The 18,642-nt window shown below is 41.0% G+C and overlaps 1 protein-coding gene across 1 annotated transcript in view; it reads right to left on the reverse strand.

Annotated features, from left to right (window-relative positions):
- Positions 1-18,642, reverse strand: part of LOC126385156 (voltage-dependent calcium channel subunit alpha-2/delta-1-like) — a 164,467-nt gene that overhangs the window by 12,651 nt on the left and 133,174 nt on the right. The window contains exons 27-39 of the mRNA XM_050036726.1: positions 18,178-18,262; positions 17,875-17,937; positions 16,062-16,177; positions 15,890-15,961; positions 15,416-15,483; positions 15,294-15,332; positions 15,135-15,206; positions 11,030-11,182; positions 9,915-9,967; positions 9,522-9,577; positions 5,385-5,511; positions 4,565-4,677; positions 1,470-1,552 (exon numbers count right to left, since the gene is read on the reverse strand). Of these exons, the coding sequence (XP_049892683.1) occupies positions 1,470-1,552; positions 4,565-4,677; positions 5,385-5,511; positions 9,522-9,577; positions 9,915-9,967; positions 11,030-11,182; positions 15,135-15,206; positions 15,294-15,332; positions 15,416-15,483; positions 15,890-15,961; positions 16,062-16,177; positions 17,875-17,937; positions 18,178-18,262 (1,100 nt within the window). The remainder of the gene's footprint in view (positions 1-1,469; positions 1,553-4,564; positions 4,678-5,384; positions 5,512-9,521; positions 9,578-9,914; positions 9,968-11,029; positions 11,183-15,134; positions 15,207-15,293; positions 15,333-15,415; positions 15,484-15,889; positions 15,962-16,061; positions 16,178-17,874; positions 17,938-18,177; positions 18,263-18,642) is intronic.

An 18,642-nucleotide genomic window follows, 5' to 3' on the forward strand; every position in this document is an offset into this window, starting at 1 on the left:
AGTATGATCAGCAATGTCATGGCAGCAAATATTGTGGGACATTTAAGGAGCAACACTAAAAATTGTAATTATGAACTTGACAACGGAAACAGAACTAAACTTTTGGCTTCTGAAATAACAAAATTACCCTGCTCCTTGTTGGTAAATGTGCACAGCATCTCTCTTAATGGGGAGTTAAGACAGCAGCTCTGCTGTGCTCTCTGCTACGTTGACATTTTTCTAATTTTCCTATCATTTCACCAACCCCCAACCCATTTGCATGTCCCTGTATGTGTACTAAGCAGAGTGTACACAAGTTGTAAACCCACCTATGTAGGCGCATTTACTGTCTGGATAAGGCACCCTTTAAATACACCATTCTAGCTTTCGACCAGATTTTTGTTGCTCAGAGGTGTAATTGCGTCCTGTTGCCTCAAAACAGCAATGCTCCTATTATGACTGGTAAACAGATGATAATGAGAAAATGAAAAGCTGTAGTAGGCTCATTATTTCAAGAAGGGATTACAGAAATGGGCAAGGTGGCAGCTTTTAAGAGAATATCTTATATCTACGAGGTAGAAAAATATGATGGGGAATGTTTCGGCGGTTCCACTCACTACAGGAGGGCAAGTGAACACACCTGTCTGAGCATAGGGGGAGTGGTTTTGATTTTGCCAAGTACCAGGCGCATTATACAGTGTGTGTATATTGATATGTTTGTTACAAAATGTCATGTGCAGTTGTAAACATATAGACACATGTTGTCAGTAGTGCACACAGCCCTTGAGTTAATGAAAACCAAAACACAGCTAAAAGAGCCCCATTTGCCAGGTGGCCAGATACAAGTCTCTCAATGAATGCTAATGTTATGTGAACATAGACAACTATTTGGTAACAACTTCCCCATAACTTGTTCATAGGAACTCAGTGTTGTGTTTTTAGCTTGCTGAGGTGCCCCAAAGTGGCCTAGTGGTCAGATTCAGGCAATTATCTATTTATTCAAAATTGCAATATGAGGAAATTTATGTCAGGAAGAGACAACTTAACATCAGCATTTTAATAAATGTGGGTTATGGTCCAGGCCTAATGTACCTCAGGGTTTTCAAAAGTATATGTTAGCTTTGGATCTACAGATGATTTTCATAGTCCTGTCAGTGCTATGAGTACTGATTGAAGCTCTGTCCTGCGAGCTGTCCAGACCTAGATTTTCTTTGGCGATGAACTCAAATGATTTTAGCAGTGAAACCCAAAAACAGTAGCCTCTGGGCGCACTCTTTAATTTGAGAGGCTTTCCCCCATTTCAGGCTGGATTTTCTGCAAACGTCTTTAATTCTTATGAGAGTAATAAAGCAGCAATGGTCTCACTGTTCAGCAGCTTGGCAGTGTTATACATGAAACTCTACACAGAGCACCCTTAGCCGCAAAACTGTGCGATTCACATTGTTCTATTCTCAACCAGAAGCAGCCCAGGTCTGATGGAAGCAACTTACGTGTTCATTGTTATCAAAACAGACCGCGGGCCCTTTCCTGTACCGAGGGTTTTGAGCCAGTTCACATGGATCAGGACCAGTAGCTGGATAAGTAATGTCAGGAACATGACACAGTTTCTGAGTGTATTCATAATAGCAGCAACAGATAGTTATTTTTTCAGCAGACACTTGTAACTCTGATTACCCTCTGGAAATAACTAGGAAATATTATATTACTGTCCAAACCAAGCAGATCCAGTATAAATGCTAAGGGACTATTAAAGGTTGTGTATTCAACTTTCGGAAAAGGTTGCTTTTAGTGACTCCTCTAACTACAGTTAGTGTCCTCCACAGCCGCAAGTACCTGCATTGGCCACAACAGTGATGACAAAGAGACTGTGATTGATCTGCATCATGCTAAGGATCAGTGGGAAATAAATTACAATCTTATTGAGAGTAACGTTACTATCTCTAAGCTCCTATTTCATTTGGCCCATTGGCTCCATCATACCAACTCGCTCACTGCTTGTAAATTACTTTAGTAGATCACATTGCAAAGCAAGCAATGGCTGATCCATGCAGTGTAGCTAGCTGGCTAACCTTAGCTCAGGTTACGGTAAATTCGAGCTAGCTTAGCTTAGCTAAGGTGCATTGATCTGGCGTTGGTTGCTATGTAATTGATAAAGTAATTTGCAAACCAGCCCCGGGAGTCTGGATAAAATAGCTAATGCTACCCATTAGAGTTGAGCCGAATACTCGGGTGAAACTAGTATCTGGTACAGATAATGTACTTTTTTACAAATACAAGTACTGTACGAGTAAAATGTGTCGATATCTGTACTTGTGATGAACTGTGATCAATAACAATCTGAGGTTCTTCTGTAAATAGTTTTCTAATGAATAATAATGATAGCAACTTCTAATCAAACCATATCAATATCAGGCTTAAAATAACAACTTCCAGTTAGGCCCCACCTGCTTTTGATTGTAACCCCACCCACTTCCATATCAAACCCCGCCCATTCTGAGTACAAATACAGATACAGATAATTTAGTTGGTTTAACGACACAGATAAAGATAATGGTGTTTGCGCTCATCCCTTTTATCAACTCAATACAGTATTTTGCAATGTAAGATAGCTGGCAATTTGTCTGCATTAGACAACAACATAACATTAGTGAACATCAGCCAGGTAAATCTACAGTATCGCAATTTATTTCACGCAGCCTGTTCTCATGCACTGTTCGTACTATTTCCTACAGAAAGTAATGCACCAATTTTGTGCATATTCTAGGTAATCTTAAACCTGTAATTCGAGTATAATCCATGTATTTAGGAGGAGTGTAATTATGTGACCAACATGCTGAAGGGAATGAAGAATAAAGAAAGAAGTGGTCCTGAAAGATTGGAGGTTGGGGCAGTGGATGGGTCATAAAACACAGGACTTTCCCCAGGAGACTGGTGTTTGGAACCGCAGAATTCTAATTATTTTAAGGCATGTCGTCACCATGTTTCTTTTCCTAAACCTAACCACAGTAAATTTACATTAAGTGCATAACTTTACGTATGTATGTAACGTCATTTGTGGGATGCTAATACGTAGGACATCATACAAACGGTTGTATGAGAATACGTTGTTCCATGTCAGTGCTTCCTCCGGAATTTGGGGGGCACTAAAATTATTACATGGGGCACTGAATTTGCTAAATTTACTAATTATCAGACCACAAATGAGTCAGACTTTGCTCAGTGGCTGTAATGCCTTGTTTCCACTTCCATATGTGACTGGTGTCCGTAGATCTGTAAATATACGGATGATGCCTCTAGTGTCCAACGCAAGGAAGAGCATTTCTTCATGGATGGATAGGAACTAAATGTCACCATGGGGGAGAGGCTAATTTTGTCCATTTTTCGCCACCCAGTAGTTTGGAATATACGCAAACAAGACCTGCCAGGTACGTGGCGTGTTTTGCGAAATATTTAATTAAAAAGACGTCTGAACGGCTGAATGAGTCATAACGATAATGTGACTGTATATAATGTATAACCATATTTATAGCAGAATAACATTACTCAGATTCACAATATGTTACTACTAGATTAAAAAGTTCTTTTTAATCACACAAACTCACTTGACAATGAACAGACAACTGAATTAAAGAAAGTAGCCTGTTAGCTAGTTAGCAGCCTGTTAGCTAAGCTAGCACACTGTCATAGGGTCTCTCCAAAATCCACCGCAAAATCTCAATTTTCTTTTTACATACTCAAGGCAAATAGTGGACAGAAATATTAAAGAGAGGAGTTTCGCAGGCACATATTTATTATCACGAAGATTCCCATCGGAATGCCTCGGTTGCCTTGTCTCTGTACGCACACCTAAGTGGAAATGAGGTGTAACAGCTGAAATCCAGCCAGCGCCAAGCTTAGCAGTGGTCTTACAGACTTTCTGCAAGAAAGGGATTTCTTGTTAAAGGTTTATCAAATCCTTTGGATTTTCCAAGAAAATTTGGCCCAAGTTCCTTACACACAAATCAGTCCACAGGCTGCTACAAGCAACCAAAGAATTGTGGAAGGTCTCTGTTTTTAAGATACGCTACAATCTGTTCACCTGATGGCAATAAAAAACAATCCATGTAAAAACGTACATACAGTACCTTTAAAACTTGCCAACTTTGGATTTCAAGCGCATTGCTTAATACCTCAATGATATGGCAGTCACTTTCAAGCATTGTGTTTTCTGAGGGCTTAAAATATAATTGCCCACAGCCCTGTGTGTGTGAGAGCGCATCATAGATTTGTTTGTAAGCTATTCAGCAGACTTATCCCACATGACCATCTGCTTTACAGACACAGCAGAGAGAACCCCAGCATGGACACATTTGAGTTCTGGGCCAAATTTTAAATGTCAATAACTGTGGAAATGTTCACTCATCATTATTACGGCTGTGGAATTTCAATGATGCAAATGAGGGGAATAGTAAGTTGTGAGAATTATGGATAAGCAGCATCTATTCGTGATTATCTTGTCAAAAACACAAACTACTTGAAACATCTGTTCACTGAATCAAATGTACATGTTTGCGCCAGATGATGGCTGCGTTGGGTAAAAGGATACACTGCTGTTCGTCCTGTATTAACGGCTTGGTGTCACAGGATGAGCAGGTGAGTTTTGCATCAGAAATGATAAAGACCAGGTTTGTCTTGGGCAGCTTTTCAGCATGGTAGAGCCTGGAGAGGAGCAGACACACAAGAGACAGAGACAAGAGATGTTGTTGACACATGGGCTTCAATCCAGGAAAGATGGAGATCAAATTTCAGGGAGACATGTAATGAAAGGAAGACAGCGATTTTGTTTTGCTGCTTTAAAGTGCACATGAGTTATTCCTCATTCATGACTAAGAAACGCTCCAGAAACCTTGTAATCCTTACCACAATGAAAAGCACACTGTCGATCGCTCAATCAAGTCTCTTAACTGCTTTTATTCCCGAGGGGACAGAAGCCTGCTGTGCCACCCCACTGTCCTCCGGGACCTTTACCGAAACCCACATGTCTCTGGTGCACAAATGATTTTCTCTGCTTTTTTTATGGCGGTCGTTAAAAAGAAACGTGTGTGCTGCTAATGTGCAGGAACGCCGCGCGGCATGTGGGCAGGCACTCCATTAGCCGGCACGAGGGGGCTTTAAAATGGCGTACGTACACACACGTGTGCACAATCAAACACACACGAACATGCCAGGACGGTGGTCCGCACTAGTGACTTGACTTCACCTTCATGGCATGTGAATTTTTACAGCCCTCTCTTAGTGGCACCTCTGGGGACTTCATTTGTGTCTCATTGATGCAAATGTATCACTGCAGGTCAGGCAAAGTGTTTAGACCCTAACTATACTCTGTATGTGTGTATATGTAGCTGAGAAGAAGTCCATATTTTTACCTGGTGCAGTTTTCACAGTCGATTGTGCCTTTGAACGACAGGTTGTTGGTCTCAAAGTAGTATTGAGTTTGCTCTGTGATGCAGACCTCTTTGAGCATGGCATCTGACATTTCATCATCCATCTCGGCTGTGGAGGAACACACAACAACTTTAGGTGTTTCCAAAATATATACATCTTAAGCCCGGTATACACTGTGCGATTTTGGGCTGTCCCTGACGAAAGACGACCAACATGAAAGAAACGTGGCGATATCTTTGGTTGTGGCTCTAAAACAGTGGTCCTACGTCACACAGTGAGAGAAGGCCTGTTGTCGTCCAGCAATCAAAGACAGCCTGGGATAAAATTCTGACTGACAGAAATTTTGGATGACCATCTCACTGTGTGACTGTTGTTACGACCTACGTCTACTAACCAACCAATAGAAAGTGAGCATTAAGTGACGTACTGGCGGTAAACCCAACAAACAAGATGTAAAGCAGCTCACCATGGAGGCAAAACGCACGAAAAGAAATCTGTGGGATTCCAGCAAAGAGGAAAAAACCTTGTTGAGTTGTGGCAGCAGAAGCCTTGTTTGTATTATGTGTCCTCCAACTCTTACCATGACGTAAAGAAGGATGAAGCTTGGAAGGAAATAGCGGCGGAGTTGCAGCTGCCAGGTGAGCAACACACAGACATACCGCAGTATACAGTGCCCCCAAAACTTCAGGTTATTTAAGAATGTGACCCTCTATGTTGTGCTTCACCGTTGGAGAGGTAATAACCCATGCAGTATCCTTGCGCACTCAGTATCGGAAGCCACTGCATCGTACGTCGTAGCCTGCAATTCAGTTGGTGCTGTCATCGTACAGTCTGCAAACATCAAACTTGATGTCATACCCATGTTTATTAGAGTCATTTAGCACAGTGTGGCTCCACTAAACTTGTAAGATGCTAAAATCTCTCACAAGAGTCAATCTTTAATAACATTAAAGAGTAACATTGTTAACAGATACTTAACCAAAACAGTGAGCTGAAAGACACTAAAACACAGATTAGTGCAGCTTTAATAACCTAAGAGATGTGGACTCGAGTCACAAATTTGATGACTTTAGACCCAACTTAACAACATCAAAAAGGACTTGCAACTTGACTCAGACTTAAACACCAATGACTCATGACTTCACTTAGACTTGAGCAATTTGACTTGAAAGTACCTAATGCCGTCCACCAAACCCCAGAGATTTAAAAGTATAATATTTAAAAGTGTGCCATGGATCCATTCTTGAAGAACTAGGCTAACATTACGTTACTGAGGGGCCATTTGAAAAAATGATACCAAAGATAATTTTGTTCTCGTACAACAACGATGCGGTGGTATCCAAAAAACGAATACTAGTCTGCAGAATGTGGGGGTCGAAAAACAACACAGGAAAATGCAACAACTTCCAGCTAACTAGTTTTAACAAATAAAAAAAAAAAACAGTTTTGATTTTTGGGAATGTAATACATTATTAGTCTGTTAAAATGGCATTACATTTGGTGAAGAAGACATTATGACTTGTTTAGGACTTGAAACTCAAAGATTAGGACTTGGAACTTGACAGTCTTGGCTTGGGACTTGAGTGCAAAGACTTGAGACTCACTTGTGACTTGCAAAACAATGACTTGGTCTCACCTGTGATAATCTTTATTTGTGCCTAATCCAATTCAATACCATTTAAAAAAACACAGAGCACCTCTTGCCTTCACCACTTCAATGAGAAATCCATGCAACTTAATTGTAAATACATGTAGAATGCATTAAGTCAGAGCTGGCTGTGTGACTCCTGCTGCACACCCAGATACACACTGGATTTCTCTTCTGGGGGCTCTTGGGACCCTACGGTTCTTAAAAATCACATTCCATGAGTTCATAAATCAAAAAATTGCAATGGACAAGCAACATGAACAAATAGAAGAATAAGTTGATGAACAAACCAATGAACATAAAGTGCCTGACTCTTGTGTGTGCTATAAAGTGTTTAACTGTTTAACCAAATTAGAAGACAATATATTTTCTCCCGTACTCCTAATCATTCAGATACTTTTGCTTTTACAAGGCCAGATTTTGAGATAAATGCCCCTGGGACTGCGAAATCAACCTGATACAACGGACATGAATGGATTGATTCTCACAGGATTTAAAAACAGCATCTTGTACACAGATAACACAGAATATTGTCCAACTGAAGAAACAGTCCTGATGATTTGACTGCTGTCACCTCCATTGAAATGGCGGCAGAAATCTGAGAGACATGGTTCTCAAAACCTGGAGAAATTGAAGGGATACTTCAGATTTTTAAAGTGGGGTTGTATGAACTACTTATCCATGGTCAGTGTATTACCTACAGTAGATGTCAGTCAATGCCCCAAGAGTTTAAAGAAGCAGGTACCGTTCCGCACCGCCCCCATTTTTGGGCCCCCCTCTGTAACCACTGTTCATACCGTGGAGAGTTTTACACATATTATAAACTGTAACCATAAAATGAAAGGATGTTTTGCTGCCTCTCACAGCAGCTGCAGTCGGAGAAAAAATAACTTAATCCACTGGGCCGACTGCTGGCAACTTTTAAGGTGGAACGTTAACGTTAATGTTACTCAACGCATGAGCTGAAGACTTGAATCCACCAGCACACCTTAAATGTCACTGTGACAACTTGGCCATCACTTAAGTTTTTATATGACACACACTTTTAGTAATAAGTGGATCTTCAAGCGTTTATATATATAAATTCAACCGGGTTATGTGAACGGCATATATTCTAATCCTCAATCAGAGAAAAAAAAGCGTTGCGGAGCGTTGTTCCTGTGGGCTACAGCAACACTAAACCCCTGAGCTTGCCTGAGAAGGACTAAATGCACAAACCTGCTATTTTTAAATATCCCATGGAGAGAGACTTGTTCTGAAACTGTCGGCGTGTAACTTCGTTCTGTGGACGATTAACAAGGCGTGGACTTCCATCTGTGTCACCGGTAATGAGCAAATACAGTGAGTACTGGATGGAGCAGTGAGTGACAACAACCCCGTCCACATTTAAGAGTACTGTTTACGGTGGAAATGCTAGGGTCTAGGTACCATGTCTGAAGAGTTACTTTTGGTTCCAAAGGTACCATACCGAAAGTGTTTGGTGGAAACAGGCTTTAGCTAGTTTGTGTTACTGTGTGACTTTGGTGAATCTGAACTACCCTGTTAAAACACAAAACTAATTCATTGAGGCAGCGGTAGACTAGCAGCTTCTATTTTCAGTGAGGTAAAATTACTGTTTTTGTCAATGGAGTCTGGTGGCTTTAGAGAGAACATAGATACGTTTCCCTTTCAGTTCAGTTCCCCATCAGAAAAGGCTGTCTGACAGCAAAGGTAAAGCTGTGAAAATGTTTGAAATATAGTGTACACCTAAACTGATTTTTTGGAAGCTTAAATATGTTTTGCTGCTGCCCCCATCCACAGCAGTACATTGCCTAGCTTCCGTGGCGGTACACCTGCCTGCTTCTCCAAACTGGGGCCGCACTTCCTGACATCTATTGTAGGTAATACACCGACTAGGAATAAGCAGCTCATACAACCCTTCCTCAAAAAAATCAGTTGTATCCCTTTAAGCATTGGTGTAATCTGCATAGTTCTTTACCAATGGAAATCACAAAATGTTGTTGTTCTGATTCTTTAATAAGAATCATGTTTGACACATGGCATGCGCGAATCTGAACAAAGAGATCTGTTGTCTGGTTTTGTCTGTTGGTAACCTGTATTTTCTGATAGCACATTTGTACCCAGACAAAATTTCACGCACATAACGCCACATTAACCAAGAGTCTCAACATCTTGCAAACATGACAACCTCTGCTTTCCTGAAGATGGATGAGTGCTCGACTGCTCCTACGAACAATATTGTTGCTAACTAGATTTACTTGGCACATGTTGAGTATTTCACCAGAATTCCGAGATAAAGACTTTGAAAATAATGTGTTCAATATCTGTTAAGGCCTTGTCAGAGCAGAACTGAAAATGCATTTTTATTTCCATAATGAGGCCACTTAGGTGGTCCGGATCTCAGTGCTACAAAAAAAAGGTATTAAACCCTCAAATTCTTTTCTTTATGTCAAATTGACGGGGAACTCACCTGCGTCCAGGAAATTGGGGAATGTGATGCTGACCAGTAACTGTTGCAGTATTGACCTAAGAGCAAAAACAAACCCGGGGATGAAAAATGAGTGGATTCATTGGAACATAATCCGTAATACATCATCTGAGTAAATGCTAATGCATCAATAAATCAAGGGAAGATTTTGCGGAATGTTGACTGTCCTGGGAACAATTCAGCTATTAAACAGATGCTATATGTCCACTTTGGAGGAACAAATCTGTGCCTGCTTTCCATTAGGATCTGAGTTTAAGGACTCGAAATACAGGCTTTTATAGCGTATATTTTTGTTATCAATCACGTGGAGAAAAAAGAAAAGGGCTGACAGTAATGCCAACCGTATAGAAACAGCTCAAGAAAAAAGGGACTCACCAGGCTGCAGCTGTCACCCACCATCCTAAATTCAAAATATCTGCGATTGTGGGCTGAGAGGGACAAAAACACAAGAATGAATATGAGAAAAAGACAAAATAAAGACTCTAATATCTTCTGACAAATCATTTTAAGCTCAATCTGAACATCCTGCTTGTGTTGACAGTGATGGTGAGGTTTTACCAAACGGTCCAGCTGGAGATTTTTTTTTCTCTTCCCACTCAGAGGAAATTAGAACACAATCTTCCCCAACAGATGCGAGCATAAATATGTAAACAAAGAGCCAGTGAGAAAACAAAAGTAGCACACGGTTTGAATAAAGCACCCAACATGCTGCTTTGATTATGGTTAGCATGCGAGGGTCTTGTTTTGGCGAACGAACGCTGCATCCTTTCCCTCAAGTTGATGCCGTGTTGAGTCATCAAGGAGTCTCAACTAACCGTGTTAGAGGCGTCACCGCCTGTTCACGGCGTCTTTGATCAGAAAATAACGGCACCTTTCATCTCACCTTGGTCACTCAGGCGTGGCGTACACATTTGTGGTCGAGTTCGGGAAATTACATGCTTTCTGTTGTCGATGAGCGAGGGGGAATTTTTGCATCTGTGAATACCTACAAACACTTTCATCTCTTTCTTTGATATCAGCTTATTACTTCTATCTGCCGCTGCCTGTAAACAGCATCTGAGAGAAATTCATCAGCGCCGCTCAAACGTCTGCAGACATTTGCATCGCTTTACCGTACGTTCTGTAAGTGATGAAAAACAGTGCCTCTTTCTACATCACTTGGTGTGTTAGCCAAGTGCGCTAGACCACCTAATCCTGTTACTCTTACTGCAAACTCCCACTCTAACGCTTTCACCATACCCTCTGCTTCCCTTCTCATCTGCTCCATCCAGATTTATGGCTCCCTGGTGAGTGACCGCCTGTGTGTGTGTGTGTCCATTCAGAAGTGTGTGAACAAGCAAGTATGGCTCCAAGCGGCTGCATGTGTACTTGTCTGTGTGTTCATGCGGGTAAATGAGTGGATATCAAAATGTGTGAACATGTAAGTGTGGGGTGTGTGCATGTGGGTGGCTCTGTGTGTGTGTGAGAGGTCTCTGGCTTATGTAACTCACCACGTAGACGGATCGCAGGCCTGCAGCCGCCTTGCTCTCTTTCTCGGGGTCACAGAGCGACTGGTAGTCGAAGGTCTTCTTAAAGGTGAACAATGATGAGTTGACCAGGTTTATCATGAGGATCGGGTCGATACCGCCAAAGAAACGCCCAATCTGAGGACAGGGAGAGAAAAATGACACATTTACCTTTATCTGTAACTTTATTTTTATTGTTTTTGACAAAAATAAAAAGACCAGAAGAACAGAGCAAAGGATAACAGACAGGGTCATCATAGGTAAGGTGAAATGCTTGATACTGTGAGAACAGAAAACTGCAGTGTAAAGGTCTGAGGGTCCTTTACATCCATAACTGACTTTTCGCTATGCTCTGCCCCTTTGTGACAGTCCGACAAGCTGTCGATCGCGACAAAAGACAATGAATATAAAGGGAAACTTTGCCAATACTGAACCAGCTGTGTGGCAGTGCAGTGTGTGCAGATGAACGGTGTTTGGCTTCGCCCCCATGCCGCTGTCAGACGAGCAGGGATCTCCCGGGAAGTCAAACATCGTTCATCTGCACACACTGCGATGACACACAGCTGGTTGAATATCAGCAAAGTTTCCCTGCTTCCCTTCACTGGTTCCTGTACAGCAGGGTCGGTCTTTGTTTCACTGTTATAATCATTACAAAGCAAAAGCAGCATGTGTATACATTCAGTAGGCTATATCTTCAGTAGCTAGCTAGCTAACCCTACACTTTTCAGGGTTTGATTTTGGTTTTGGAACAGGGAAGAAACATATATCTTTTTCCAACCTCTCCAGGTAACGAGTATCATTAACACACGACGTGCCCCAGAACCAGCCTGAAAATGAAGGAAATCTGAAACGATTGCATTAGAGTCAATGGAGCACAGCTGTGTTGTTTTCGGACCCTGCTACGTTATGATTGGCCAGTCTGCATCCGGGGGTGGGACTTAGCAAAGGTCAGTCAATTGTCCTTTAAAATCACAGCAGTTTTATGAGCCATGACTTTGAAATACCCTGGCTTTATAGTATCAATCAGGTGAGTCCAGCCGCCCCACGGAGGAAACTCATTTCGGCTGCTTGTGTCCGCAATCTCATTCTTTCAGTCACTACTACCCACTACCCAGCATGCCTACACAAAGCAACATACCAGACTACCACACTACATCGTACACCAACCCAATTTCATAGCGGAAATCGTTTCAGCATTAAAGGTCAGCGCTCTGTATGCACTAAATAACTTCCATATTCACATTGCAGATGTTACTGACTGTGGTTTTTCTCAATGTTTTTCTTTTACAGAGCACTTTAACACTCTTACACCGTCAACCCACAATTATTAAATGCATATAAAACACATGCACAAAGAGTGCGTATCCATGTGCGGACAATGTTCACAGTGAATTTACAGACGCACAGACAAACTCAGTAAATCAGCCTCAAACCAGGATGATGGACCTCAGTATAATCTGATTAACACAGTCCACCAGGCCGCCATAAATTACTCCTAAGAGGAAGTAGTTTGTCTCGGGCAGGTGTGACATGACCGTGTGCATGGGAGTGTTTAAGTACTTGTGTTTCCAGGGGGGAGTACGTACAGTAAGTAGTACTCATCTATATGTGTAAGTGTGCTGAAAGACGTGCATGAGTGTGTGTGTGTGTGAGGAAATGCAAACTATCCCTTTCCTTCCACTTTGTAAGGTCACCGCTAACAAGCTGTCCTCCACATATCCATTCCTCTTTAGTCTCACAGCCAAAGGACGTATAAATCTCCCAATCTATAAGGTAACGGGAGCCTTCTCTCCTTTCCCCGTGCAGTAAAACAAATAATGAATTAACAGTCACAGCCCTGTTGGCTGCAGACTCCCCGAGGGTTTCGGTGAAAGAAAAGGAACGAAAGACATAAAGAGGCAGAGCAAGCGAGAAGCTTACAGAGAGGGAGAAACTTTGCTCCTGTAGGAAATATGATTGAGGGCACACAGCCTTCTCCAAACAAGGCCTCAGGTCCCTGGGTTTTAGTGCTGCTGCCAAACTTCAGAGGGCCACTGATTTATCCAGCGCACACCCACCACTGATTAGGAAGGAGCCGAGGCTGCATGAAAAAACATTTACTCAGACGACAGCAGGGACCCACTGTTAGCATTTAGCATGGGGCAACAGGGAGCGAAGAAAAACCTGGGCACTTACTGTAAATGTGTTTGTTTGTGTAAGGATGGTCATATTGTGTTTAAGAGGCTTCAGCCTTTTTTTGACTAGCTAATAAAGGGTAAATTGAGACTCTTTAGGACAAACTGGGCCTCAGAATGAGTATGTATATAAGTATGTATAAGAGCTGTGAGTGTGTTAGTTTGTGAAAAAACCCCACTAGAATTACAACCTCACCATTGTCTACCTCTAAAGCCAAGCTGAAAGTTGAAACAGGCAACTACTTGCAATGAGCCGCTCTGCAACGTTCTAAAAACCTCCCAGTTCACACCAATGCAACCGTTTGAGAACGTTGCAGAACGGTGCATTGCAAGTAGCTGCGTGTTTCAACTCGTCTTGTTGCAAATCTTTGGTCTGAACTGGGCTTACCAACATGTTTTGTGAGGTCACAGTGACCCTTGACCAGCAAAATATAACGAATTAATCTTGATTTCAAGTGAATGTTTGTGCCAAATTTGAAGAAATTCCCTTAAGGCGCTCTCACGTTCACGAGAATGGAACAGATGCACGTATCCACATTTGTAGAGATGGACAGCCCGAAAACATAACACTTCTGGCCACAGCTGTTTCTGGCACGGAGGCATACTAATTCAACAAAACTGTTTCTGTCTCTTTTTTCCCCACCAGAATTAAGGTTTTAGTGTGTTTATTTATCTTATGCATTTACAGATGAAAACCAGGAATACCTTATTTACGACATAAAAATAACCAAAGTCGTGCAATCATGCTTTCATCAAATTAAAAACACTGCAAAAGTAAAACATTTTTTATCTCAAGCAGACATTGAAAAAGTCATTTATGCTTTCATGTCATCATGTCTGGATTACTGTGATTGTCTGTATTCAGGGCCCATTTTTCTGTCTCCAGCTCCAGAGACAAGACCATATAACTCCCACCCTTGCAATGCCACACTGGCTACCTGTTAGGTATAGAATTGATTTTAAACTTTTACTATTTACTTTTAAGCCCTACATGGCTATGCTCCAGCATACATTATAGATTTACTTACACCCTATGAGCCTAGCCACTGCCTGTGCTTCTCAGGTAGGAGCCTCCTAACTGTTCCTACAGCCCACCTCGTTACAACAGTAAACAGGGTGTTTTCCAATAGAGCCTAACCTGAGGAACTTAGGTTGGCAAACTCAGTGTCTTCATTAAAAACACTCATCCTCAGTTGTGTGTCTAGTTTCTATCCTTCTTTTATCAATTTTATTATTTATGTATTTTTTATTACACACTCTGATTCATCTGGTCTGAGCCTATGATCAATGTTTTTATTGCTGTGTTTATCTTGATGGTGCATATTATTTTATTCGTCTCATAAAGCACTTTGAAACTGTGTTTTAAAGAGTGCTACACAAATAAAGTTTAATATTATTATTATTTGATTTCTATACAGTGTAATTAAATCACTATATTTTCCTAAAAAACATGAATAGAGAAACCACAAATGATAATTTTCCTTCTATAAAGACATTATTAATCAATGATGTCATGACATTTGGACCAAAATTATTAGCACCCATGTCTGCTTTCTTCTGTAATGGAGCACCAAAAATAAGTTGTAAATAACTTTAAAACACATTTAGCTTCACTTTCTAATGACCCATCCTTTTTAATGAAGTTCTAAGTTCTGAAGAATAACTAATATATAACTAATAATGCTGTTAATGGTTATTAAATCATTTACTAATTCTTTAGAAATTGCTTTTAAGTAAGTTATCGGTCAAGACTTTATGATCAAAAGCCTTACTTTTAACACATATAACTGCAGACTTAATTTATTATTAGTGAGTAAAAAAATCTATGAGAACGTATTTATGGATTACCGATATTTATAACTGCATTATTACATGGTCTTTAGTTCTGTGAGTGAGTGTAAAATGCAGCGGCCCACCTGATCAAGATGTTCATCCCGATTGGACATCACCAGGAAGCCCCCATCATCCAGGATGACGCAGTCTACATACTGGAAACACACGGAGATTAAATGTTGCATGACTCTTATCCAGTATTAGCAGCTAGAAGCATAAAAATACTCAATTAACCCTCTTACCACATCGTTTCGCTGACAGCCACAGATCTCATCATTGCACTGAAAACACAGCAGAGCAGATAAAGTGATAAAAAGTCACCGTCTGGATCAAAGTGTGTGTCATGCAGTTAGAATCCACTCACATTGATCTTCTGTGTGGTGTTGATGAAGCTCGCCATCCAGGCGCTAATGTCCAGCTTCACGCCGACCACTGGGATCAAACACAAAAGCCAGACATCTTAGATCATGTTGGACCTCTGTGTCAACTTTACTCTCTGAACTTGGAAAATGCAAACTTGGCCACGGATCACAAGGGACCAGACAACTTGATGTGTGGTTTGTGTGTGTGTGTTTGTGTGTGTATGTCAGAGGGAGAGGGAGAAATAGACAAATGAGGGGTAGCAGTCTGTAAATAATATCTGTATGTGTGTGTGTGTGTCAGGAGATATAAAGGCATGAATAGGGTTAAGGTAAATGCGTGTAAAAAAGACACATAGCTGTAAGAGTGAATGTGTTTATATGTAGGTGGCAGAGTGTAAGAGACAACGTGAGAAATGTGGGGTGTAAATGTGTAAATATGAGCCCGTCCCTCTTTATGTGTGAGTGTGTGTTCTTACCAGCTGGTTTGAGTATGATACCATCAATGTCGAGGTTTACCGCTCTGCTCACCAGGACTGAGTCGTCACTTTCTGCAAGAACGAGAAGAACAAGGGATCACTGTATATATATATGTATACACAGAGACACAAGAAAACACACTCAGACACATTAATGCTGGCTTTTGCTCACCGTTCTCTTTATTGCTGTACGGTGTCGGAGTGAAGATGTACAGATCATTGTCCAAACTTCTCTTATAGAAACTCGACTCATAGGTTTCTGCTTCTTCTTCCCAGGACAGCCCAGCACTGTCAAACACACACAAGTGATGCCATTATCAACTCTGACTCTGACTTTATGGTCTACATGGACTGTAAATGGAAAGTGGTTCCCAACTGGCTCAGCCACAGGGTCCAGATTTGTCTGTTCCAACTTTTAAGGTGGAACGTTAACTTGTAATGTTACTCAATGTATGAGTTAGTGATGTGAAGCCATCAGCGCACTTTAAATGTCACTGTGACAACTTTGACCATCACTTGAGTTTTTATATGACGTACACTTTTAGTAATGAGTGGATCCTCAAGTGTTTAAAAATGTATATTAATTTTGACTGGGTTACGTGAACTGCATCCATCCCAATCCCCACTTGGAGATGAAAAAAAAGCAGTTGTGTCGCGTCGTTCCTGTGGGCTACAGCAACACTAAACCCCTGAGCTTGCCTGAGAAGGACTAAATGCACAAACCCGCTATTTTTAAATATCCCATGAAGAGAGACTCTCACTGCAGCCTGTTTTGTTTTGTTCTGAAAATATCGGCGTGTAACCTCGTTCTGTGGACGATAAACAAGGTGTAGACTGATGTGATAAGGAAATACAGTGAGTGCTGGATGGAGCAGTGAGTGACAACAACCCCGGCCACATTTAAGAGTACTGTTTACGGTGGAAACGCTAGGGTCTAGGTACCATGTTTGAAGGGTTACTGTTGGTTCCAAAGGTACCATACTGAATGTATTTGGTGAAGAGCAGACTATCAAAGGTTTGCACCACCCAGCTCAACCTGACTGAAAGTTCCTTCCAGTCGGGCCATGCTCTTTCTCACTGAGGTGGTTACATGAGACATTTTCATTCTGATCAGGCTATTATTCTGGTTATTAATAGAATATCAGGGTCCATGTAATGAATCTTTACTCAATGAGGTAGTGCACAATCTACTGATCCCAATAGTCCAGACTGTGCATTGCCTTCAATACAACAGACCATTAATTTCGAGCACTGTTGTAACAGTTGTTACATATTGCAATAATTCAATTCATCATTACATCATGAGTTATTTTCAGTAATAGCAACTTTGACTGTCTCCTCTGGGGTACCTCAAGGACCTGTATTGGGCCCATTGCGCTTTCCTTTCATAAGGTTTCATTTCGCGATACCCTTTGAGAAAGCTGAAGTATATATTTATACAGATGATACCCTTATTTACATCCCTGTCTCTCAAGATGACCCCACTCAATTCTCTGATCTTGAACAAGTACAAATAACAAATAATTGCTGTAGTTGCTTCCAAGGTTTATACTTCTATGTAGTCAGATGCTGCCTTAAAGACCCTTAAAGTCTGTGACATAATTTATAACTCAGAAGCCACTAACCACTACTTCATCACTGGTCATTGTACTGAAATAGCATTGAGAAGAGGGATGCAAGTATGAAGACGAAGCTTTCAATAAACGAGTTAATCGACATTTCAACCTGCACCTATGTTCATAAACTTTGGGTGGTGACTGACCTTCTTTGCTTAACCGGCTGAGACGATGACTCATACTCAAACAAGTGGCAATTAATTAAGGGGTGAATGTTCAAAATGTTATTTATAGAACATTAAGCACTTCATGGGTAAGCTGCAGCTTTTTTTGCAAACCACATCATTATTCTTTATCAGATAACCCTGAACATAATGTCCCGTCCATGCTTCTAAATCAGCCCCCCTTCCCCATGAGCTTGACAAGTACCTTTTTGGGTAGACCCGTGTGATCCCTCCATCTGTGGCAACAAATCTGGCCACAACACCATGCCTGACAAGCAGAGAAGATAACGCCTTAAGACAAACAGTTACAAAAATCTGAAATGTGCTTCATGCCTGCATGCCATTTACTAGTGATGCTGTAATACTTGAACCATCTGTATTGAATCTCCACTTGGACATTCATTACCAAATGCCAAGGAACAAATAATTGATGCCACCTTTGAGTTTCTTTGCTGGATCAAGAAAAAGCATTGGAAGTAAAGTGACAACACATTGGTTCTTTACTTACTGCGCTTCCGTTGCCTTCCAATGCCTGATCAGAGATGAAGTGATGCCAGCATCCAAGAGCAGTCTGTTCACCAGCTCCACATTACCTAAATGGCAGAACATCCCTTAAGTTAAAACATGATGTCTCTGAACACTATTTATGTGTCTGCTGACTGACCAGAAAGTAAATGTTTAACGATCCAGTCTTAAAATGAAAAAGATGATGTTGTTTCTGGTGTTTTAGACTTACTACTTACATCCATGTGTTTCCAGACTCATATGTAGCCAGTGTCACCAATTCAGTATCTGACCAAATTTCTTCCCTTCTGTTTCTGAGTTACGGCATTTAGTAACATTTAGTAATTGCTAGAATTTTTTTTTTTTTTGCAGAACATTATGATGTCACACTGAAGATGACCTTTGACCTTTTAGATACAAAATGTTGTTATGTCATCATTTTTACCTATAAACGTTTATATGAAATTTT

The sequence above is a fragment of the Epinephelus moara genome, chromosome 23 (assembly GCF_006386435.1).
Source record: "Epinephelus moara isolate mb chromosome 23, YSFRI_EMoa_1.0, whole genome shotgun sequence".
Classification (NCBI taxonomy): Eukaryota; Metazoa; Chordata; class Actinopteri; order Perciformes; family Serranidae; genus Epinephelus; species Epinephelus moara.